The following is a 24,612-nucleotide window of genomic DNA, read 5'->3' as shown; positions in this document are numbered from 1 at the left end:
ACACTGGAAAACAGTGTGGAGGTTCCTCAAAAAACTATCCATAGAACTCCCTTATGACCCAGCAATAGCACCACTAGGGATTTACCCAAGGGACACAGAAGTGCTGACACATAGGGGCACATGTACCCTAATGTTCATAGCAGCACTGTCAACAACAGCCAAAACATGGAAAGAGCCTAAATGTCCATCAGCTGATGAATGGAAAGAAGATGTGGTATATATATATACAATGGAGTATTACATGGCAATGAGAAAGAAAGAAATCTGGCCATTTGTAGGAAAGTGGATGGACCTCGAGGGTGTCATGCTAAGCGAAATAAGTCAGGCAGAGAAGGACAGATACATTATGTTTGCACTCATGGGTCTAACAGGAGAACAGGAGAAACCTAATGGAGGACCAAGGGGAGGGGAAGGGGGAAAGAGAGTTGAGGAGAGATAGGGGCGCAAAACCTGAGAAACTACTGAATACTGAAAATGAACCGAGGGTTGGAAGGGGAGGGGGAAGGGAGGTGGTGGTGATGGAGGAGGGCACTTGTGGGGAAGAGCACTGGGTGTTGTATGGAAACCAATCTGACAATAAACTATTTTAAATAAAATAAAATAAACAATTCATCAAAAAATCAAAAACTCTTGGTGCGCCTGGGCGGCTCAGTAGGTTAAGCATCCAGCTTCGACTCAGGTCATGATTTCACAGTTCGTGAGTTCGAGCCCCGCATCGGGCTCTGTGCTGACAGCTCAGGCCTGGAGACTGCTTCAGATTCTGTGTCCCCCCCCTCTCTCTACCTCTCCCATGCTCATGCTGTCTCTGTCACTCAAAAATAAATAAATAAAAAAAAAAAAAAAGGAATTTAAAAAACAAAACAAAACACTTCTTTTCATAAGAACATAACCTGAGCTTGGAATTTTGTAACAGCAAAATGAGCAAAATGCACTGTTCACATGTGACACTGCTGTTTACTACGTGACTGTCCTCCGTGTCCACACGGGACACTCCCAGCCGGTGTCCGAGTCGTAAGTGTACCTTCCTGACGGGTTTCGTAAACTCCTGAAGCTCCTCTGCGCTCATGTCTTCCCAGATCTGATAAATAGGATCGATGAATTTCTTCGACCTGTCAACAGAGATCACATCTCAAAATCAAATTCAATGCTACAGCGACGGTCAGACATGTCTAGTAACTCTTTTCTCAGAGGATCCACTACCCAAAAGAAAAACTGCGCCTCAAATAATCATTGGGTCAAAAAATACTGTATGTCAACAGGTAAATGATGCGGCTCCTTCTCTGTAAGACCTCACCCCCTCACCCCCACACCCATTCACCCGCCCACCCCCTCACCCCCCCACCCCTTCATCCACTCACCCCCTCACCCCCACACCCATTCACCTGCCCACCCGTTCACCCTCACACCCGCTCAAAGGGAGGGTTAAACTGCTCTTTCCCAACTTTTTATTTTCAAGTGAAGTGGTATCTCAACTGTGCAGAGCCTAACAGTGAGTTAGAATACATTTAAACAAAAATAGAATTATGTTACTCCAGAACTTCATTTAGTAAATCTATAGTACATCTACTTAATCTACTAAAAGTTAGTCTGGGAAAAAAAAGACCAATCTGGTTTCAGTCAACCAAGACCTGGGGGACCAGAGAACCCTAAACCACTGTGCTGCTAGTTAGAAACGGCACTGTACGCACAAGCCCTGCTTCCATATCCGGGTGCAAAGTTACGACCGGATTGGTGGCTTTTCTGAACGACCATCCAGACCCACTACGCGGCTGTGGCCGGCGCTCTGCGACAGCACGCAATGTGGCCTCCAGAGCAAAGAGCGAGCTGCCTGGCAGAACATAATGAAACATGACTAGACAGCGTCCTGCCCATGCAGGCTCTTCTGGCCTCATCCCCTTTTATGTTTAAACCAAGAGGTTTAAAGAAAAACAAAACATAAATGAAGACCTTTGGTGTCGGGCCGGGTTCCCCCGAGCCGGAGTCGGCCCAGTCCAGGGAGCGCAGGGCACGCTGCAGCCGCTAACCGCCGCTCCCCACTGCCGCTCCGGGCCCCTTGTGCCTGGACACCGGCAGATGCTGATCAACAGAAACGAATGGCCTCCCGACAAGGAAACCCCACTCATGCGAAAAGCGAATGGACGTCCCCCGCGATTCGCCGCGGACAGCGAGCTGAGAGCACCCACCTCTTGAGCACACAAGGGTCGAAGGGGAAGAAGGTGTCCAGCGGGTTCGTGCAGGTCTGCACCGAGTCCCCTCCAGCCGTACTTCTGATAACAGGGAGCATCTGGCGGTTGTTCCTCTCAATGATCGTGTAGCAGAAGACCAGCTGGTACTTACTGCGGAAGCACAAGACCAAACCACAGACGGGGGGGGGAGGGGGGTTACATGGCGGAATCCGCTGCACGGATGTGCCTGCTTCCTCGCGACAACGGCTCTGCCCACAGAGCGACTGTCAAACAGTCAGTGCGAGAGAAGGTAACGTGCCCCAGAAAGCAACGCTTCCAGGCACAGCCTTCTGGGCTACCATTCAGAAGCCAGCTCATAAGGAGAAAGGAAGGCGTGATGGTGGGCTTAGATTCTTAACAGGCGCGGCTCGCTAAAAACGCACGTGTTCGAGGCGGGACTCTGGCGGTCTGCAAAATTACAGAAGCGCTCTATTTCTGCTGTTTGTAAGAGAATGGGGGGGTTCAGGGTTTGCAGACAGGATAGCAGGTGCTGAGGGGGGGCCCTGGCTACTGAAGCCACACGCGCCATACTGGACGCACCTACAACGAAGCCCCAGAGCTGCTGGTCCTGATTATGAAAAACCAACCACTGAAACCCCAACGAAGGACTGATCAAAAAAAAAAAAACCAATTTTTAACAGGGGCACCTGGGTGGCACATTTGGTTAAGCGTCCCACTTCAGCTCATGTCATGATCTCACCATCCATGGGTTCAAGCCCCATGTTGGGCTCTGGGCTGACAGCTCAGAGCCTGGAGCCCGCTTCTGATTCTGTTTCTCCCTCTGTCTTTGACCCTCTCCCACTCATGCTCTGTCTCTCAAAAATGAATGTTAAAAATAAACTTTTTTTTAATTAATAGAACATCCCAGAGCAGTTACAACCCAATGCAGCTGTATGGGTTGGTGTGAGTCTCAGAACCACGAAGTCAGCAAAAGCGGCAGACACAGGATGACAGAAGAATTCCCACCTTGCCCTTGGCTGCCGGCCTCACACCTCAGCGGGGGCGATCCCGCCCCCCCAGCCCCAGGCCCCCAGCCTGCCAGGCGGTCCACTGGCCCAGCGAAGCCCTCCCTGCCCAGCTCAGGAAGGCGGTCGGGCTCCTGCCCTGCTCCCCATCCCCCTGCCACGCGCTGGGACCCTTCACCTGCCAAACGCTCTTGCTTGTTGTCTGTTCCTATCCTTGACTCTGTTACCATTTTTGAGACACAGTACTTTGAACTCTATGCCCAGCAAAGGAAAAATAAGGTTCCCGAGTAGGAGCAGCAGGCGGTATAAAGGGGACCGAGGGCTGGAATCTTCTAACAGAAGAGACTCATGTGCTGAGGTCTTGAGGCTATGACCCTACCCTGGGTCTCCCGACTCGCCCTGCGCACGGAGCAGACTCACTCGGGCAGCGCCAGGCCGCCCGCACTCGGTCGCTAGCTCTGCCGCCGTCTGGCCGCAGCGTCTCGGGGGCCGTCCGGGCCTCCACCTCCCCGTTCTTACACGGCCTCCCCACGTCAGGCCCGGGGCCAGCCTACTTCCTCACGCTCGTGAGCGTCTCCGGCCTGCACCTCCCTGCATTCTGGCTGCCGCCTCGGTTCAAAGTGCTGAGGCTTCGGCTGGATTCGCGTCTTTGAATAAAAAGCGGTAGCCGTTTCCAATACCACCCAAGTAAAACCCAAAGCCTAAGTGTGGAGTTTCGTGTACCCACTGCGTCACTGGGGTTCCCGTGTTCTAGGGTTATAATGTCAGGGGATAATTCCGCAGAAGGATAATGAAACTTTACGATTAGTATAAACTTGTTTTTAAACAATTCCCACCAATAAACTATAAATAACTTACCTTGTGATTGCGGCAAAAAAGTTAACTACCGAAGGCAGACAGATCTTCAGTGGATTTAGCTGACTCATCACTATACGTTCAAAATTTAGACTTTGAAGGTATCGCAAACCTTTGATTAAAAAACAAACCAGTTTTTAAAAAGTGCAAACATAACAGTCCAAGTGTCTTTAAGGAGCACAGAGTACTTCACACTTTGAAAAAAACTTCTCAGATCTACTTGCAGAAACGCTCTAAATAAAGGTCCACATGGTCACACAGCACAGGGCCCAACAGGAGGCCTCCAGGCTTAGCCATACTTGCTTATTTTTTTAAGAATTTATTTATTTATTTTTAATGTTTTTATTTATTTTTGAGCGAGACAAAGACAGCACGAGCAGGGGAGGGTCAGAGAGAGAGGGAGACACAGAATCTGAAGCAGGCTCCAGGCTCTGAGCTGTCAGCACAGAGCCCGTCATGGGGCTCGAACCCACGGACTGTGAGATCATGATCTGAGCCGAAGTCGGACGCTTAACCGACTGAGCCCTCAGGCGCCCCATAACCACACTTGCTCATGACCAGGTCACCTTTTCTGAAGAAAACAGTATTCTCAAAGACCCAGGAAGGAGGTTCATGGCAAGCGGGTTATGAACTCACATGACGATTTGGGATTCAGATACTTGTAAGCTCAGCACATGCAGTTTATAGAGAAAAAGACCTCTTGATGATTTCAGTTGTCATGAAATTGCTACGAGGCTGAGGCCACAAAAGGAGGGTCCACCCCCGAGGGGTCGGGACCGAACCCCCTGGAATCCCTCCTTCCAGCCGTCCCCAGACCCGTGTGCCGTATGACAGCCGCCAACGGACAGCAGGACCTATGCGGCTGAGAGCGTGCCGCCCAAGAGGGCAACAGCGGCTCGCACTCCAGGTGCCATGTGAGTTTTTACACGGAAACCAGGGAGGCAGACTGAGAACGAGACACCGCTCTCCAGGACAGGGAACTAGAACTCTCGCCTGTATCGGTATCAAGTGTATTTTTTTAAGAGACTCTTTGATGGTTTAAGTTTTATTTACTTAAGTGACATCTACAGCCAAAACACGGGGCTCAAATTCACGAGCCTGAGATGAAGAATTACATGTTCTTCTGGATGAGCCAGTCAGGCTCCCCATCTCTGATGTATATTTTGATAAAAATGACTAAAAAAGAGATAATTCATGGCTTACAAGAAGCATGTCCTCTTTACCAAGACTCGTACCAATTGTTTTTATAAAAAAAAAAGATGATGGTTCACTTACGTTGCACCAAACCCTTGTCCTACTCCTGGTTTATACGACTAAGTTTAACCCCCAGTCTTTTCAGAAGTGACAGGATGTAAGTAAATCCACACAATGCAACAGGCACTAGTGTCATTTTAGAGCTGTGGCTCTCTGAGGCCCAAAGAGGACACGCGGCAGGTCCTGGGGTGTCTCAGTTGTCACAACAGAGTGAGGACAGGATGCTGACGACCCTGGAGAGCCCAGGACGGCCCCACAGCAAAGGGGTCTCCAGCCTGAATTTCAGGGTGAGAAAATCTGCTTTGGAGGATACAGCCTATTAATCCATTTTAAAATTTCATGCAAATAAACAAAGGCATTTAAACTGACTTCACTGGCATTGTTCTTGTTACACCAACAGGCTTCCTCTGGCAGATTTAAATTCGACACAACTCAGGGTGCCTGGGTGGCTCAGTCGGTTAAGCGTCCAACTTTGGCTCAGGTCATCATCTCACAGTTCATGGGTTCAAGCCCCGCGTTGGGCTCTGTGCTGACAGCTCAGAGCCTGGAGCCTGCTTTGGATTCTGTGTCTCCCCCTCTCTCTGACCCTCCCCTGCTCGTGCTGTCTCTGTCTCTCAAAAATAAATAAAAATCATAAAAAAAATTTTTTTTAGTTCGACACAACTCTTGGAAATTAGCAGGAGTGAAAACCGGAAGAGTAACACTAAAGTCCTTAGATAAAGCAGCGGAACTGTTACACCCACAAGCTCTGGAATCACACTCGGCTGGTTCTCAGCCCTAACCCTGCCCATCAATACCCCACGTGTGCCCAGGTCCCGCCCTCGCTGCCCACTAGTGACCAGAGGAAGCACTGCCAGGTGCCACCTCTGACGGAGAGCACCTTGGCGGGTCACGTCACTCTACAAGCCACCCTCTAAAACACGGGTGCGCACCTCAAACCTCACTGTTAAAGAGGGGGCTTAACGGCTGTAGGGGACTAAGGGCTGCCTGAAATTATGGGTACAAGTCTGGGTGTATTCTGACTCGAGTGTTTTCATCAAACTCTCAAAAAGTAACGACTCTGCATTCTAAAGGGTGACTGGCATTCATGGAAAATCCAGTCACACCCATCAATCCCACACCACTGACCTTCTTTGAGGTTTCCACTTAAAAGCTGCTTGTGCCTGAAAACGAAAGTGTAGAACACAGCTTGGCAGGCTGAGTAAAACGGCCCGTGGAGGGCAACGTCACAGAACGCCTTCGTGCCCGAATCCTGGTTGTTAAGGTACATGTGCAGCCAGTTAACCAAAAGGTCGAGGCATGATTTGACGGTACTAGAGAAAAAAAAATTCAAGTCAGCTTCATGTGCCTCAGAGAAACAGACTGACATAAAAACACACAACTGACTGTCATCACAAACTTTAAGAGACATAGGTCCACAGCCTCTTGATGTGCTCCCCAGGGGCACAGAGGGGACGGGACGGGACAGGCGGGCAGAAGGCAGAGGGCACAGACTCTGCAGGAACGACAGGCAGGCCCTACGGGTGCCTGAGGTCCCAAGAGACGGAGAGCACTTTCTCCTCCTCAGCTCTGACGGCCTCCTGCCCTCTCTGCACACGGTGGCCAAGGAATACGGCACGTTTGCCAACATCTTACGAGAGAGAGACAGATTGGCTGACTCCACCGTTCCCGACCAGGTTCTCCCTACAAAGTTCTGACGAGGTCCTATGGCCTCCAATGTAGGACAGAGGGACAGATGGCTTTCAGTTCTGGGGAAAGCATTTTTTTAATAGCCTCCTTGCCCAAAGACATCTTCATGGATCACTGGAAGAAGTAGGCCTAAAGCTGGCCTCTTTAACAGATCTATTACCTTTAAAAGACTTTTTTCTTCAGCTTTAACAGATACAAGTGATTCAGAATGCATATGAAAAATGACAAACCTATAAAAAGAATTAAAACAGTATACAACACTGCACAATATCCATGAAGACAAATGGATCTTCATGTTCAAATGCAACCACGCAAAACAGACGACAGAAGCTTTCCATACGAGGCTTGGTATCTATCTAAAGGAGGAATTTTATTCTGAAATTGCCTTTTGGAAATGTAAACATCGTGCACAGAGTGGAAGAACAGATTTCCTCACTTGAAAGTCAGACCAAAAAAAAAGGAAAAAAACTGAGACAGGTGTTTCTCTGATTTAAGACAATGCTATAATCTTTTTACAGCATGACATGAAAAAGCACTTGGAAATTAGGTTACTTACATAAGAGGAATAAATTTAGCTCTTGCCAAAAAGCTTCCAATGTAATTTCCAGCAGCTTGCCTGATGATGGCAGGATTATTTGGATCCTGCAATTTTTTCCAGAGATGGTCCAAAAATGCTTCCGCAAATCCCTATAAAAATAGAAGGTACTGCTCTAATCGTTTTTCATGTTTAAGAAATTCTGGCTACTGGAATCCTAAGATTTGAGCTCCCCAAGAGAAGAAAGCATCTCACACTGCTGGTTACGGAATATACACAGTTACCATCCTTCGGATTTGTACAACACTTTGAGATAATACTGTTAAAAACAAAAGGTGTCCCCAGAATTAAATAAAATCCCAAAGGAGCCGAACATCAAACTTAACCCTCCAGACTTCACAGTCTCAGCGACAGGGCTCTGCAGTCCGTGTAAAAGCCCCATGAGTGACCCGGATGGTTCACTAGAATCGGGAGCCAGCAGCAAGCCCCTCCCACGGGGGAGCCGCTGCGGCGGTGCGTTCCAGTGTCAAGGACTCTCCCAGGCTCTGACTGCACATACTGAACTTAACCAAAAACAGAAACACAGATCAAAGTTCAGTGTTGGACTAGAAAAAAGACTAATTAAGCTTCTTTTTAAGAAAAGACACAATCACCAATTTCTCCCAAAGAGCTGTTTTCTTTTAAGTATTTATTTATTTTGAGAGAAAGAGCAGGGGTGAGGCCAAGAGAGAAGAAGAGAGAGAATCCCAAGCTCCGCCTTGCCAGCGCAGAGTCCCATGTGGGGCCTGAACTCACGAACCATGAGCTCATGGCCTGAGCCAAAACCAAAGGTCAGACCTTTAACCGACTGAGCCACCCACACCCCCCCAAATAGTTATTTTCACAAGTTATGAATACATACTTGGGAGGGAAGTGAATTTGACCTTCTTACCCATGCCCAGTACTCTCCTGACTGCTCTAGGAAGCTATGAAAGAATTGCAAGGAAAGAGTCTTCACCGTATTTTCATTTTTTCCCAAGACAGAAAGCCAAAGCCTAAAAATTTTAAATTCTGGGTTCAGAAGCTGTTTGGGGCTAGTCAGGACCAGCTGAGAGGACAGAACAGTTAAAAATCCCAGAGCATTTTAACAGCGAAGGCTCCAGGTGAGGGGAAGGCCGCCACCTAGTGGACCAAATGCAGAATGGCACTTTCAGAGCACTGGCAGAGCTGAGCTGGCTGGCGCTGGCTGGAGGCAGCAACTCTTTCCAGCTCTTTCCAGGTGCTGTTCCACAAGCCACTGTATTAGGGGCGCCGGTAAAGTGAGCTCAAGAAAAAGAAATACCTCGTGTCTCCCTTCCCTAAATCTCCCCCATCCAGTTTTTACGGGAAAATCATGGGCAAGAATAAACTAAGCTAAGGTAACGGTGCCCCGGTGCTCACCAATTTAAAGCTGCAGAGGTAAAACAGGAAGAACTGGACGTGGCAGGAGGCGTGGGTGGGCAGCAGGAGCTTGTCAAAGATCGTTATCAGGTCTCGATATAAATCCTTTGTTTTGTTGTTATCGATCTTACCTAGAGAGAAGATTTGCCATTTCAGATCCACACACTTTAAGCTGTCACTTTCATTTTCCAAATTTTTAAAAATAAAATACCATTAAGGAACATCACCCATTAAGGCATGATTAAAACAAAATGCCATTTTTATTTTGCACAGCTTTTCCTCTTTAACTGTGCTAATCCAGCACTGACAACGAAGCAGGCCCTCCCCTCTCACACTGCTGTGATGCCGTAAATATGAAGCCTTTTTTTCTAGTTAATCATTTGGAGAGAGAGAGAGCATGCACAAGCAGGGGAGGGGCACAGAACGAGGGGGAAAGAGGATCCCAAGAGGTTCCATGCTGTCAGCACAGAGCCCACCGTGGAGCTCGAACTCACGAACTGTGAGATCATGACCTAAGCCAAAACCGAGAGTCGGACACTTAACTGAGCCCCCCAGGCACCCCAATATGAGGCCCTTCTAAAAGCAATTTTACTATGTCTGTAACGTCTTTGATCCCCTAATTCTACTGCTAGGAACTTACCAAACAGATAACTGGACACATACATACAAGAATATTCGTTACACGTTTATAATGGCAAAAAAGGGGCGGGGGATCAGGACCAGCTAAATCCGTATGACCTGGAAGAACAGTGAGTGGTCCAAGATGTCCATAAACAGGTGAAAAAGGCAGATTATGAAACACTGCGTACAGCACGACCCCCCAATCTACGGAGAAACACACTCCTAAATCTACACAAGCTAACAGGGGAAAAAATCATGTATCAAAATGCTAATAACGGTTTCCTGAATAGCACAAATGCAGACATTTCAGTTCTTTTTTGGGGGCATCTGGTGGCTCTCCCAGGTGAGCATCTGACTCTGGATTCCAGTTCAGGTCATGATGTCATGGTTCGTGGGTTCGAGCCCCGCATCAGGCTCCCCGGTGACCGGACGGAGGCCGAGCAGGATTCTCTACCTCCCTCCCACTCTGCCCCTCCCCCATTCTGTGTGCACGTAAGCCCCATTCTCACTCTCTCAAAATAAACTCTAGGGGCGCCTGGGTGGCTCAGTCGGTTAAGCCTCCGACTTCGGCTCAGGTCAGATCTCACGTTCATGGGTACAAGCCCCGCGTCGGGCTCTGTGCTGACAGCTAGCTCAGAGCCTGGAGCCTGCTTCCGGTTCTGTGTCTCCTTCTCTCTCTGATCCTCCCCCTCACATGCTCTGTCTCTCTCTGTATCAAAAATAAATAAAACATTAAAAAATAAATAAATAAATAAATAAAATAAACTCTAAAAATAAGAACTTAAAAAAGATTAATAAATTGCTTTTTAATCCTTTCCTTTACTCCTTTCCAAATGTTCTCTAATCACCTGCATTACCTTTATGACCAAAGATTAAAGAGTGAACACAGTCACCACCGGCACGCACCGACCCGTGCTGCCCCTCGAGGCCTCCGAGGACGCGAGTGGGATCTGATCACCACCTCAAACTGACCAAACTCCATACAGAACCCTTGACTACGACAGTCTGTGAAAGGTTTGGGGGGCTTCGAAGAGAAACGGAGCTGAGCCTGAATCCAGTCCCACCATGCTCGAGCCAGGCCACACTGGGGTAACTTCATTCCTCTACACCCCCTTTTCCTCCTCTTCATAAAGTCACTTTTACAGGATCCCTATCGGTAGCAGGAAGCACATGGGAAACGCCCAGCACACAGCAGGCACCCGGCAGGTGCTCAACAGCAGCTACTGTGACGACTGCGGGTAGTTACCGTCTACACAGCAGACGTCCTTAATGTAGGACAGAAGCAAAGACAACAGGATGTCCAGGCGCTCGGCTACAGGATGTGCCATACGATCGAGCCTCTGGGGATCGGCCTTGGTTTCATGGTCCCGGTCTTCATCCTCATCCTGTGAAGATGAAGGAAAAACTGACATTAGAAACTAGTAAAAACGATTAAGTGGAAAAGTTCTCAGAGGTGATTGTTTCCCTTTTTTTAAGTTGTATTTATTAAAGTAATCTCTATATTCAACGTGGGGCTTGAACTCATGATCCCAAGATCAAGAGTCGCACACCAGCCAGATGCCCTAAAAAGATAAAGCAAAGACATAGGTCCTGGCTAAGCAGGAGCTCCCCACACAGAGGTGTGGCTCAGAACCACTCACGGAAGCAGGTTCAGAGCCCAGCCTGACTCATACCTGGAAGAACCCCCAGACCAAGGCTGTGCAAACACCGCTGCTTCCTGAGTGCCTAGAACGTACTGTGCTGGGTGCCGCCGGTGCCCAGGGCTCCTCTCCCGGGACAGGGCACCCCCGCCCCAGCTGCCACGAGCGCCGGTGGTCGACAGCCTCTCCAGAGAACCGTCCCTGCACCCCCTCCTGCCCGCCCCGTCCAGGATGACGGCTGACAGCAGGTCACAGGAGGCCGTCTCCCTGAGTCCAAGCTGGAGTTGGGTCTACGGCGCCAATGCCGCTCCAGAGCTCCAGGCACCTGGCGTCATCGCGCTGTGGCTGGAACTCTCCCTCCTGGTTCCTTCTCCTGCCCGTTGTCCCTAAACTCCCCCGGCCAGGCTCTCCTCCAGTGATCCCTGCCCCACGCACAGAGGGACTCCATTAAGGCTCAGACTTGTAAAATAAAGAAATCACACTAGGACTTTTCCATTTATCTCTCTCAAAAATGCAGGTGGTCTGCACGCGCGCATGCACACACACACGTACACGGGAAAGGCAGAAAGAACAAAAGTTAAGAATAAAAATGAACTATACTTCACCGCAGCCACATTCCAGCCATGGAAAGAAACGAGCTCTCCTGGGCAGTGAGCAACATGGCCGCAGCCACCCATTTAAGAATCGGTGTTGGGACGCCCGGGCGGCTCAGTCGGTTGAGCGTCCGACTCCCACTCCCGGCTCAGGCCATGATCTCACAGTTCGTGAGCCGGGCCCCGCGTCAGGGCCCCCGCGTCAGGCTCTGCACTGAGCGTGGAGCCTGCTTGGGATCCTCTCCCTCTCCCTGCCCCTCCCCTACTCGCACTCTCTCTCCCTCAAAAAAAAAAAAAAAAAAACATTTTTCAAGTTTGCTAAACTGAACTACTGTTTTAACCTAAGAAAGCCTTGCAGGAGAGGAGCCCCCCACCCCCACCCCAGGGAACCACGACCGCACGCGCAGGCGCTGACCATGTTGAAGAGTCGTTCTGCGGCCTCCGTCCCGCCGCCGCCGGTCTGAGGGGCTGCTTCTTCCGCGTCCTCAATGTCCTGCCGGGACGCGTTCACCTACGTGACAGCAAAGGGGAGGAAAAGAATGAAAACGCTGAATATACGAGACCGCACTTTATTTGGGAACTGGATTTGCACACTTTAAAGGACCCACAAGAGCACCCTTCCCAGCGCCGTAACTCAGCACCCAAGGATGGAGCAGCCCCGAGCTGGCCTGGGCCCGGAAGGAATTTCCGAGACGACACACCAAACCCCCTTCACTACACAACTCTACAGCAGCATCAGGAGCTGCGCGTGCTGGTCTAAGTCCCCTTCAACTAACTCGGCGCTCCTGCAGCCTCTCAGGACGCGCAACACTCACATACATGTGGTACATAAAAGCATATCCTCATCAACTGCGCAGGGAAATGACAAAATGCAAGTCAAATTTGAATTTCGGAATGTTCGTTGTGGTGTATGACCTTTCAGATACCTAGTTTAACATGCCATTCAAATCCTGCCTCTTCTACTATCATCCATGACCTCCTTCCTCAGTGCGCTCTAAGATGTGCGGAAGTGAGGACCCCAGGAGCACCTTAGGCCTCCCCTCCCGGTGAGCGGCCCGCCCACCCTCCAGCTCCTCCCAGACCTGCCACACCGCTGCCCCGTGCTCCCCGCAGAACCACTGCTCCCCTCCCTCCCTCACAGCTCCTCAAGTCTCCCCTCACCCCGCCCCTCCCCTCCTTACACCCTCACCAAGGCCCCATTTGCCAACCATCCACACTCTCCCCGGAAATGCAGCTGCCCCTCCAGGGACCCGGAAGCACACTACTTCCCAATCACCAAACCCGAGGATTCTGTTTTGCTCATCCTCCTTAAAAATGTCACTGACCGAGCCCTTCCGGCTTCCAGATCCTCCCTGGGATTCCAGGCCCGGTTTCCCTCCCACATCCGATCACACTCCCTCTCCTGTCACTGCACAGGTTTGCACTCAGTCCCCTAAGGGCCACCATGGCTGCCTGCTGAGTATTCTCCATCTGGCTCCCAGCTGCACCCCGATCCACCCAAAATGCAACTCTTCCTTTCCAACCTCCTCCCGACCCTCCTCCTGACCGCTAATGACCGCGCCACACTCTAGTCCACAGGGAAGTACCTTTCTCCCACCCTCCACTTCCCTACTTCCACCTCGCTTTCCTTCTCCGTGTCCTCAGAACCCACCACTTTCATGGATTCCCTCCGCACCCCATTACAGGCCTTTTAAAAAAAAAAGGGTATAAAGAATTCAGCATTATTTCCTTAGGAAATGCTTTCCTGACCCCCTCATATTACATCAGGTTCTCCAGCACATAACGATGCATGTGTTTCATTTACAGTGTTTACCATAACTGTGCTTTCTTTTTATTTTTTATTGTTTTAATGTTTATTTATTTATTTTTTTCTTTCAGTGTGCGACCCACTTCAGTGCCTGCAGCCTACGGCGCAGAGGCCAGACCATGGTTCGGGGCCACCTTCGCTGTGGCATGGGACACTATGAGAGGCCCAGGGGGACGGGCCTGCCATAAATCCAAACCCATGCGTGTGTGTTTATTCTTAGAGAAGGAGGGAGGGAGAGGGAAGGAGAGAGAGAAGGGGAATGAGCATGGGAGGGGTGGAAAGAGAGGAAGAAACAGAATCCGACGCAGGCTCCAGACTCTGAACTGTCAGCACAGAGCCTGACTTGGGGCTCGAACTCACGAATCATGAGATCATGACCTGAGCCGAAGTCGGACGCTTACCCGACTGAGCCACACAGGCGCCCCAGTCTGTACTTTCATGTGTGTGACCATCTAATTAATGCCTTGCTCCCCAGCCACTAGAGGCGTCTGTCTATAACCAGCAGCACATCCATCAAGTTTAAGAAATGTTCAAAGAAATAAATCAAAGGTGGAAATGTAGATTCTTCCCCATTGTTGCTATTGCCTCACATATTATGACCATATATATTTAATTAAGTGCAAATCAATGAGAAAAACAGATTATCAAATACTTACATCCAACTTGAGTAACTTTTCAATCACAAGCTCTAGAATTTCACGCCTCAGGGTTGGAAAATAGACACTAATCCTTAGCAAGTTATGAACATAACATTCCTAAAACATAAAAAGACAGAACATTTCAACAGAGAATAAATGCTTCCTAAGTAGGTAAGCAAAACATCAATTTCACAATCTTTAGTTTCTTAAGTTTATTTATCTTGAGAGAGCAAGCGAGGGGGAGAGAGAAAATCCCAAGGATCCCATGCAGGGCTCAAACTCACAAGAAAGATTCAAGAAATCATGACCTGAGCTGGAACCAGGAGCCAGACACAACCGACTGAGCCACCCAGGTGCCCCAAGAGTTCTCTATACATTCTAGATCTATTCCTTGATACAATACATGATTTGCAAGCCTGCTGTTTGGTTTTCACTTGCTTGAAGATGTCCAATGAAGGAAGCACAGCTGTTTAATTTTAATCAAGTCCAACTTGCCTGGTTTTCTGAAGCTGTTTGTGCTTCCGGCATCCTATCTAAAAACTGGTGCCTAATTCCAGATCACAAAAAATGTTCACGTATGTGTTCTTCTAAGAGCCGTTTTTAGCTTACATTTAGGTCTTTCATTCCTTCTTTTTTATGGGGGGAGGAGGAGCTCTTCCCTACCCCATTCTTTGAATGTAGATTTCCACTTGTCCCACAACCATTTGTGGAAAAAATTCTTCTTTCCCCCATTAAACCGTCTCGTACACCTGGCTTGTGTGTATTGACCTTACATTCTATAACCAGGCTGAACTCGCTTTGGTTCTAATAGTGCTTCTGAGGAATCCTTAGGATTTTTCTAAATATTAAGATCATGTCATCACTAAGAGAGACAGTTTTACTTCTTTCCAACCTGGAAGTCTTCTCCCTTTCTTGCCTAACTGCCCCTGCTAGAACCTGCAGTCCATGCTGAACAAAAATGGCAAAAGCAGGGGCTGCTGGGTGGCTCTGTCGGTTGAGCATCTGATTCTCGATTTCAGCTCAGGTCATGATCGCACAGTTCGTGGGTTCAAGCCCCGAGTTGGGCTCTGGTGTGGAGAATGCACAGGACATTCTTTCTCTCTAGCCCTTCCAGCTCTCTGTCCCTCCCCCTCTCATGCTCTCTCTCTCTCTCTCTCAAAAATAAACTCTGAAGTGCCTGGATAGCTCAGTCGGTTAAATGTCCAACTCTTGGTTTTGGCTCAAGTCTGATCTCAGAGTTTTAGGAGTTTGAGCCTCACATGGGGCTCTGTGCTGCCAGCACAGAGCCTGCTTGGAATTCTCTTTCTCCCTCTCTCTTTCTGCCCCTTCCCCACTCACATAGTCTTTCTCTCTCTCTCTCAAAAATAAAATTAAACAAACAAACGTTTTTAAAAAGGGGCAAAGGCATGGGGCGCCTGGGTGGCTCAGTTGGTTAAGCCTCCGGCTTCGGCTCAGGTCAGATCTCACGTTCGTGGGTTCGAGTCCCGTGTCAGGCTCTGAGCTGACAGCTAGCTCAGAGCCTGGAGCCTGCTTCCGATTCTGTGTCACCTTCTCTCTCTGCCCCTCCCCCTCTCATGCTCTGTCTCTCTCTGTATCAAAAATAAATAAAACATTAAAATCTAAAAAAAAAAAAAGGGGGGGGGCAAAGGCAGACATCCTTGTTTTGTTCCGTATTGTAAGGGAGAGCCTGCTGCCATTCACCACGGAGATACCACCTTGGAGTTTTCAGAGGGGGCCTTTCTCAGGTTCAAACAGCCCCCTTCTGTCTTTGTCATGAAAAATTATGGGTCTGTCAAGTGCTTTTCTGCATTTGTTGAGATGATGATGTGGTTGCTATCATCTGTTTTATTGACACAGTGATTATATTAACTGATTTTAATGGGTATTAAATGAGCCATGTGTTCCTAGGATAAATTTCACTTGGTCATAGTGCACACCTCTTTTTTTTAAAAATTTTTTTTTTAATGTTTTATTTACTTTTTTGATACAGAGAGAGACAGAGCATGAGAGGGGGCGGGGACAGAGAGAAGAGGAGACACAGAACCAGAAGCAGGCTGCAGACTCTGAGCTAGCTGTCTGCACAGAGCCTGATGCGGGGCTCGAACCCACAAATGTGAGATCTGACCTGAGCCGAAGTCGGAGGCTTAACCGACTGAGCCACCCAGGCATCCCCACACCTCTTTTTATGCTGCTAAATACAGTATTGTTGAGGATTTTTTTATCCATATTAGTAAGAGATGCAAGATTTATAATATTCCACTTGAAGGAGACTATCACGGGCATTAGCAAAACTTATTAGCTCCTTATTTAATAGAATACTTTTTTAAGAGAGAGCACACACACGTGCACGTGTGCACATGGTGGGGGGGGCGAGGGAGAGAATCCCAAGCAGTCCTCCTGCTTGGCGTGGAGCCCAACTCAGGGCTCGACCTCATGACTGCACGATCATGACCGGAGCCAAAATCAAGAGTTGGACATTTAACCGACTGAGCCACCCAAGCACCCCTTAAAATACCTTATTTAGGAAAAAAAATAAGCTATGCTTAGAAGGAAACCACTATTCATTACTAAAAACCACGATCATCTGAATATTACACAAAAACTTAAGAAGAATTCATCCACAGAAGGTTCGGCCTTCATGTTCAAATGAGGCATGCTTACAATTGTATGGTAATATGTAAACCGTTACCTTCTGGTCATTTTTATCTGTATAATCATTAAGCCTATTCAGATATTTCTGAAATGGACTCTGCCCTCGACTTGCATAAGGGAAAAAGGCACTCAGGATCCACAGTCAGTTCCTCAGAAGGGAATCTGAGTCAAATTCTTAGTGTTGCATTTAATTTAGGAGCCAACTACTATGAAAAACATACAACATAACCTAAAATAACTCACAACTTTCCCATTATTTCCCCCATCAAAAGAATTCTTACCAATATTCTCTCTGATTTTCGAACAAATGGAAATTTTTCCACCAGTATTGGCATAAGAAACCACGGTGTCCTAATTAAAAAATAAAAACACAAAAGGAAATTAAGCAATCCATGTTCTTTGGAGCAAATACGGATGCAAAAGGTGAATGGTAAGCAACTACCTCAAGTAACTGCAACTTAAAATGCACAGCGTCAGAGAAATCCTATGACACCTTCGGGGGAAATGACCTACTAACTTTGGTGTCAACAGCAAGTTAAAGGGGGAACTCTTATTCCTACAAAACCAACAGAGGTCCAGTTAAAACTTAAAATGTTTCTCACTGCATGCACACGTATTACTTTAAAAACAAGAAAAAGTCATCAATGTGGGTAATTTTTAAGTTAGCAAATAAAACACTTACAGAGAAAACCTGAAGTCTATTTCCCCAAAAGAAACCTAAGCTTCTCTTAGAACTGTAATTTTTTGTTTGTTTTGTTTTAATGTTTATTTCTGAGAAAGACTGAGCATGAGTAGGGGAGGGGCAGAGAGAGAGGGAGACACAGACTCTCAAACAGACTCCAGGCTCCGAGCGTCAGCAGAGCCCGACGTGGGGTTCGAACTCACGAACCATGAGATTGTGACCTGAGCAGAAGTCCGATGCTGATCTGACTGAGACACTCGGGTGCCCCCAGAACTGTAATTATGTTAAAATTAAAACATAATCAACACTCTCCAAACTGCGATTTAATGGCCCAGCAACGACACAGGCACACAGGGGTTGTGCAGTGAGAACTACCGGACACGGTATCTGCTAGAGATAAAAGCAGAATTCCAACCGGCACTGTACAAACTTTGGAGGAGAGTGTGCATCCAAGTTTTAAATAATTTAAATAATATTAAGTTACTAGTTCCTATATTAATTCTTAAGGAATTTAAAGAATGGAAACAATGAAGAGAGGCCTAACGCCATACTTTTGTAGCACGTGATGGTGACAAAGGCTGCAGAACCATGTTTTACGCTCAAAACCTGAGTTTCGAGGCTACGAAGGTAGCAATTTCCTACTCACTGATTATCATTTTCCTGAGACTTAAAGACCACGGTTTAAAAACCAGTAACAGGATACTCACGATGGGACATATCTTGCTATTATCTGCAAGGCTCTGTGACAGGTGTCAAAAGTGGCGGGAAGATCTACAAAGAGAAAAGTGAGAGTATGAGCATTAAAGTAAAGTCGGAAACTGAGAAGTTATGTATTTTAAGCTAAAAGCACCCACTAACCAAAACGGAATCACTAATGAGCGAAATGTTAATTTGAAGATTTTTCTCCAACACCAACTATCAATGGAGACTACCTGGATTAACTAAGTAACGCGCAGAGAGCGGCTGACCACACGTTCACACTAAAGCTAACAAGAAGGTTCCATCAGGTTGCTGTTGGCCGCTGCCCGCCCGCCAGAACTGCCCCTGGCGTCACTCGGTGTTCGTCACCAAGCGCACATTCTCTAAGACACAGGCCCCACCCCCTTTCATCCCCTTTATACTTACTATCGTCTTCGTCATCAGAATCCGAAACATCTACGTCACCTTCCTTAATGACCACTCGGGCTTTGCGAGAAAAAAACAAGATACATTATTCTTTCCGTCACTGACCTAAACAATCAACAGCTACACAAAAAAGTGATTTTGTCACTGTCTATACTTAGTACAATAATTAAATTTACAGCCAAAAAAAAAAAAAAAGTCAAGTAACTTGACAGTTAAAGCTAAAAATTTCTGAGTGAACACTTCATCAAAATCTCATTAATGTAAATTACAACTCATTAAAAAAATCACAGCAACAAATCCAGATGTTCCTACGGACATCATTATAGAGTGTAACAGGTCTGTACCAAAACTGCTGCCAATAGGCAGCTCAGAATTTTCCATGTTGGCACACTGCCCATGGTGCTCCGAGAAAGTATTTTAATAATGAGCTGCTTAAAAAATGAAAAAGCAAAGAGCAGAGAACCACTTACGAGGCACAAAATGAGAAGCAATCATGCTGAGACACGGCCTGAGGAAGACTGTCTGCGCGGACACGAGATTCCCGAGGAAAGCCAGGTACTCCTCCACCACAGTCTGACTTCTGTTTAACCACTGCAGCCTCTGCGGCAGGAAGAGGAAGAGGGAAGAAACATGTTACTGATACAACGTGTTCTGTTTTCAAAATCCTGGAACCACACGCTAGTCAGTGAGATAAAAGGAAAACTTACCAGTAGGATGTTGATAAGCTGCTCAAAGTCTTTAGTCAGGTAGGTGATGGAGGACCGGAATTCCAACAGCCAGTTAATGATCTGGTCATCCTATAGGGAGACAAAGAAAAGTGCTTTCAGAATCATAAATCCTCTCAAATAACTGAAGAGATAATACCGATCTTGCACCAAACATCTACCAGTAGTATTTAAATCAGGAGGAACAAGTCACAAACTTGCACTGAAGCCAAAACTGGAATGAAAATTCAAAACAGGAGGATGCTACACTTTCAGATTTTAAAAACAGTAATGCAGGGGCCTGGGGGGCTCAGTCAGCTAAGTGTCTGGCTCTTGATCCCAGCTCAGGTCATGATCTCACGGTTCGTCAGCTCAAGCCCCGCCTCAGGGGAGCTGGAGCCCCACTTTGGGTGAGCCCCACTTCTCTCTCTGCAACTCTGCCTCTTGTGGGATTCAGTCTCTCTCTCTGCCCCTTACTCACTTGTGCCCTGCCCTCTCTCTCTAAAAAGAAATTAAAATTAAAATTAAAAAATACAGAAAATATAAAATATATCATCTGTATTGAGACATATACACAACATATATAAAAAACTAAAACCTCAATTCTGAAAGAAATGGTTAATGCTAAGACTCAGAATGAGAGGGGCACCCAGGTAGCTCAGTCGGTTAAGCCTCTGGCTTCAGCTCAGGTCATGATCTCCCAGTTCGTGGGTTCGAGCCCCGCGTCAGGCTCTGTGCCGACAGCTCTGAGCCTGGAACCTGCTTCAGATTCTGTGTTTCCCCCCCCCTCTCTAGTATTGTACTTCTAGTGATAGAGAGCAAGCAGGGCAGGGGCAGACAGAGAATGAGACAGAATCTAAAGCAGGCTCCAGGCTCTCAGTTGTCAGCACAGAACCTGACGGGGACTCGAACCCAGAGACCACAAGATTGTGACCTGAGCTGAAGTCATACACCCTACCAACGAAGCCACCCAGGCACCCTGCTTATAGTAACAGATTTTTACAAACAGCATGATACTTGTATTGATAAACCACTAACAGACAAGGCTGCACCTACATTTACAGAGTATTGACCGGGAGTATCATTTAGTAAGAACACACCAGGTGCCAGGCATGGTGCTCAACATTATACATATGCATCTTTTACTAATCCTAACAATGCTGAAAACGGACTCCTGTTAGTCCCATTTTATAGCTGAGGAAACTGAGACGCAAAGAAATGAATAAGCAACCTGCCCATTGGAGAAGCTAATAAAGAACCAGGTGCGAACCTGTCTGTCTGGGTCAAAGCCTATGCTCCTCCCTCTCTCCCATAACCCCTTGCTCCACACAGAAGCAGCGCACCACCTTCCCCCCACCGTCATCCAACACCCGCCTGCTTCCCATGTGCTATTTGTGACGAACTTCACTGAGACCACTTCCTGATGAAACCCCAAGCAAGCTGCAGTAAAATAAAGTAAATCCCAACACCCGGGCACCATGAGAATTTCATATGTCCACAACCCCTAAGGATAAGTTAAGTGGCCTAACCCAGGCCCAAGGCAGTGAAGACAAGCTAAAGTATGTGCAAATAAAAATGTTAACTTTATCCTGTCCCGTTTGTGTTAAAAAAAAATGTAATAAGTGCAACAAAAAATGCTATCTTTATGATAGCATTTAAACTACTCTGCAGTACTGAACCATTATCAGAAGCAAATTACTGCCAACACTCTCTGAACTAACACAGACACAACTGACCCATTTCTTGGTATGCGAAGGTACCGAGAAGTGCTGGGAACAAAAAATACAGTTGAGACACAAAGAAAATGGTCCTTTGAACCTACAGAAGTACACGAGGGTCAGAGAAAGCTTGAACCGGAGAGTGCCACCCCTGCGTCTGTCTGTAAGCAGAGTGCGTAATCTCTGGTGGCTCTGCTCCTCACGGAGGGACAAGCGTGCACTCAGAACACCGGAAGTACAGCTCTGGCTGGAGCAGATGGCAAGGAAGCCAAAAGAGAAGTCTGGGAATCAAGGAGGGGTAATCAATAAATGACCAAAGTCCTTGTAAGCTAGATTTGTGATTAGGAAGATATGCTAGAAGGGTGGGAAATGAGGTAAACGAACACCTACGTGCTTAGAGAGAACCAAGGAAAGTTCCATTAAAGAGGACACTTCAGCTGGGTCTCAAGGAGTAGGAGCTTAGTAGATAAAGTAGTACTAAGAGTGAACACTAATAGAGTAATTACCATGCCAGGAACTGCTCTAAAAATGTTAACACATATTAACTCCCTTAATCCTGACAACCGTGCCACCGGTAGGTGCCACCACTGGTTCCCATTTTACAGATGAGGGCGCTGAGGCTCGGAAGTGCAGTAAATCTGCCCTCAGTCACAAGGCCCATAAGGGAGGGGAGCTGTGCAGCCAGAGCCTGCGCTCCAACAGACAGCAAATGATGTGGATACAGAGGATCTCTCGCAGCCACGAAAAAAAGGCACAAAGAGATAAAGATGAAAAGTAATGCCCCACACTCGTTGTAGAGAGCACTTAAAAAAATTAAATTAAAAAAATTTAAATTAAAAAATTTTTAATTAAAAAAAAACACAAAAAGAATTGGCAAATTCATGGAATAAGGTTATCTAGTGAGGCTGAACTCAGAAACAATGTCGCAGACCATGCTAAGGAGCTGGTCCTTTCTGCAAAAGGCATGAAGTTTTCTGGCAGGACAGTGACCTGTTTAGCATGTGTTTTAGAGATGACTTAGGCTGCACTGTGGAGGGTAAAATTGGTGGGGGGTGTGGAAGGGGAGTGAGGGGTAATTCGAGATAGAGGAGAAGTGGAACCTAGGTAACCTAAAGGAATTAAGGGAAGAATCCAGACAAAAGAGCACCAACAATGCAAAAAACCTTTAAGGATATTATTTTTCTCCAAAGGCCCTGGTGAATCAATGAGTGGCTGAGGGGTGAGAAAGCCCCCAAGGTTCCAAGCTCAAGAACGAGGTAAGCACTGAATCAGTTAAGCACACAAAGGCGGCAGAGGAGTGGGTGGGGAGAGAGAAAACGTGAAGCCTGGCACACCAGTATTATTTCCAGGCTGGCAGTTAAGAAACCAGTTAGGGGGGTGGGGGGTGCCTGGGTGGCTCAGTCGGTTGAGCATCTGACTTTGGCTCCAGGTCATGATCTCACAGTTTGCGAGTTCAAGCCCCGCGTCAGGCTCTCTGCTGAGAGCTGAGAGGAGCCTGCTTTGGATTCTGTGTCTCCCTCTCTCTCTCTGCTCCTCCCCTGCTTGTGCTCTGTCTTCCCTCCCAAAATAAATAAACATTAATAAAAATCAGAAAGGAAGGGTAAAGCAGGGATTCTCAGCCTAAGGACCACTGACATGACAGCCCCGTGTTGCGGAAGGCTGCTCTGTGCATTCATGGCTGGATGTTTAATGGCATCCCTGTCATCCGCTCACTAGATGCAAGTACCACCCAGCCCCCCCGCTCCCCAGATTCGACAACCAAAAATGTCTCCAGTTCGGCACCAAATGTGCCCTGGGGGCCAAAGTGCTCTTGGTGGAGAACCACTGCATGAAAGTGAGGGATCACACAGAGGGCCAGATCCAGAGCAACAGGACCAAATGTGCAAACTCAATCCGTACAAAGTGGCAATAACTTTGCTAATGATCAAACCTAAAGTTATTACCTTTATGTCTGGATCTGACAGCTGGTTCTTCAGCAACTCAAAGTCATTTGTTTCACCCTAAACAAACAAACAAAAAAAAGTAGTTTTTCTTGCTTCGGTTTCCTATTAAAGATCAAGAGCAGGACCTCTAATTGTTATAAAAGGACCAGCATCACTTACACACATCAGTTGTGGATTATAAAATCCTAACTACAAACATTTACAAATTCACGTTAGTGGAGCTAGGCAGCTTGGAAAAAAAGAAAATGACTACTAAACGGCTGTTCACATTCAGGTCTAAATGACATCTGAATATCACAGTTGATACAAGAAAACATCCGTTCACATAAATGCACCTAAGTGCTTACGTATATGAAAACAACCATTCCTATTTTCCCCTCCATCGCTGTGATTTAATACAATCACTTCTAAACTACCACAAAAACAAACCAGAAACAAACAAACAAACAAAAACCTCTATTGCCAGATCTGGTTTATTGTCCCAAAGTAATGTTTAGGTAGTTCTTTCAGAAATGACACACTCCGATCTAATGATTTTTATTCCAGCTCTTGCAAGAGAGTTTTTTTTGATACTATGTAAATAAAATATTTGAGGTTACAAACTTCAGCAAAGAGGTTATTACTCTAATTTTGAGCTGACAGCATCGTGCTGTTATTAAATAACTGACTTCAAGACTGATACATAAAATTCATTTTATTATGTCTGGGCTTTCATATAATGGCTACCACTGTATCCTGACCCACCAAAACCAAACCTCCCCATGTCAGTTACATCTCAATTAAAGCAGGGGGCAAAAAGACACCAAGCCTCACGTTACTTCCTCTTACCTTTTTGTACTTCAACAAGACTTCTGTCACAGTCCCGCCGAACCGAACGGTTTTTCTTGGAGGAGAATTGAAGAAATCATTCTCTAATGTGAGCATATCTGAAAGTCTGTAGAACCAAGACAATCATACTATTAAGTGCAAGACAGAGAACAAGAAAAACCAGAATAGCCAACTTTTACTGAGCCTACATCATTCAGTGGGACTATCACTGAAGCCTAAATGGCCTCCTTGCTTCCAGTCTAACCTCCTCATGGTCTTCATTCAGTGATGTCATGATCTTCCCTGAAACCACCTCATGCTATCCTACCCTCCCTGTTAAACTCTCCAAAGGTTTCCCACCTCACTTAAAATACAAATCCAAGCTCTTGGTCCGGCTCTTCAAGGTCCTACATTAGTCTGGCCCCTGCCTACCTCTCTGACCTCCTCTCCAACCACTGAGTGCAAACATAGTGTCCTTTCTAGTGTTCAAACTTGCCAAGCTGATTCCCATTTGTGTTGCTGTTCGCTCTATAAGAAACCCTCGTTCTCCAGATCTGGACACAGCTGGAAATTCGTCTTCTCTGACATTGGAGCTTCAGTTTGAATGAAGACCGCCAGAAAGGGAAAAGGTGGTTTCAGGTAGTGATGGCCAGCTTGTGAAGAAATAAAACCCGGGCACCAGGAGAGTGGCCCCTTCTCCCTTTATTTACTGGCCTATGGTTGTAAGCTCTGTTGAGAGC

The 24,612-nt window shown here is 47.0% G+C and overlaps 1 protein-coding gene and 1 non-coding gene across 3 annotated transcripts in view; both read right to left on the bottom strand.

The window, feature by feature from the left end:
- The window catches only part of RRN3 (RRN3 homolog, RNA polymerase I transcription factor), a 29,228-nt gene that overhangs the window by 4,061 nt on the left and 555 nt on the right, over positions 1-24,612 (bottom strand). For both annotated transcript variants that reach the window (XM_029948108.1, XM_029948109.1), the window contains exons 2-17: positions 23,894-23,999; positions 23,066-23,122; positions 19,408-19,497; positions 19,171-19,300; positions 18,701-18,760; positions 18,283-18,346; positions 17,175-17,244; positions 14,260-14,358; positions 12,212-12,307; positions 10,810-10,948; positions 8,943-9,073; positions 7,545-7,675; positions 6,428-6,612; positions 4,049-4,157; positions 2,184-2,336; positions 1,022-1,109 (exon numbers count right to left, since the gene is read on the bottom strand). In XM_029948108.1, coding sequence (XP_029803968.1) covers positions 1,022-1,109; positions 2,184-2,336; positions 4,049-4,157; positions 6,428-6,612; positions 7,545-7,675; positions 8,943-9,073; positions 10,810-10,948; positions 12,212-12,307; positions 14,260-14,358; positions 17,175-17,244; positions 18,283-18,346; positions 18,701-18,760; positions 19,171-19,300; positions 19,408-19,497; positions 23,066-23,122; positions 23,894-23,999 — 1,708 coding nt within the window. The remainder of the gene's footprint in view (positions 1-1,021; positions 1,110-2,183; positions 2,337-4,048; positions 4,158-6,427; positions 6,613-7,544; positions 7,676-8,942; positions 9,074-10,809; positions 10,949-12,211; positions 12,308-14,259; positions 14,359-17,174; positions 17,245-18,282; positions 18,347-18,700; positions 18,761-19,170; positions 19,301-19,407; positions 19,498-23,065; positions 23,123-23,893; positions 24,000-24,612) is intronic.
- Positions 13,672-13,805, bottom strand: LOC115300588. The gene has a single exon (XR_003912750.1). It is a non-coding gene; the product is annotated as a small nucleolar RNA SNORA42/SNORA80 family (small nucleolar RNA).

Source organism: Suricata suricatta, chromosome 8, assembly GCF_006229205.1.
Source record: "Suricata suricatta isolate VVHF042 chromosome 8, meerkat_22Aug2017_6uvM2_HiC, whole genome shotgun sequence".
NCBI classification, from domain to species: domain Eukaryota; kingdom Metazoa; phylum Chordata; class Mammalia; order Carnivora; family Herpestidae; genus Suricata; species Suricata suricatta.
The sequence above is the reverse complement of the archived record's forward strand: the minus strand, read 5'-3'. Positions and strand labels throughout refer to the sequence as shown.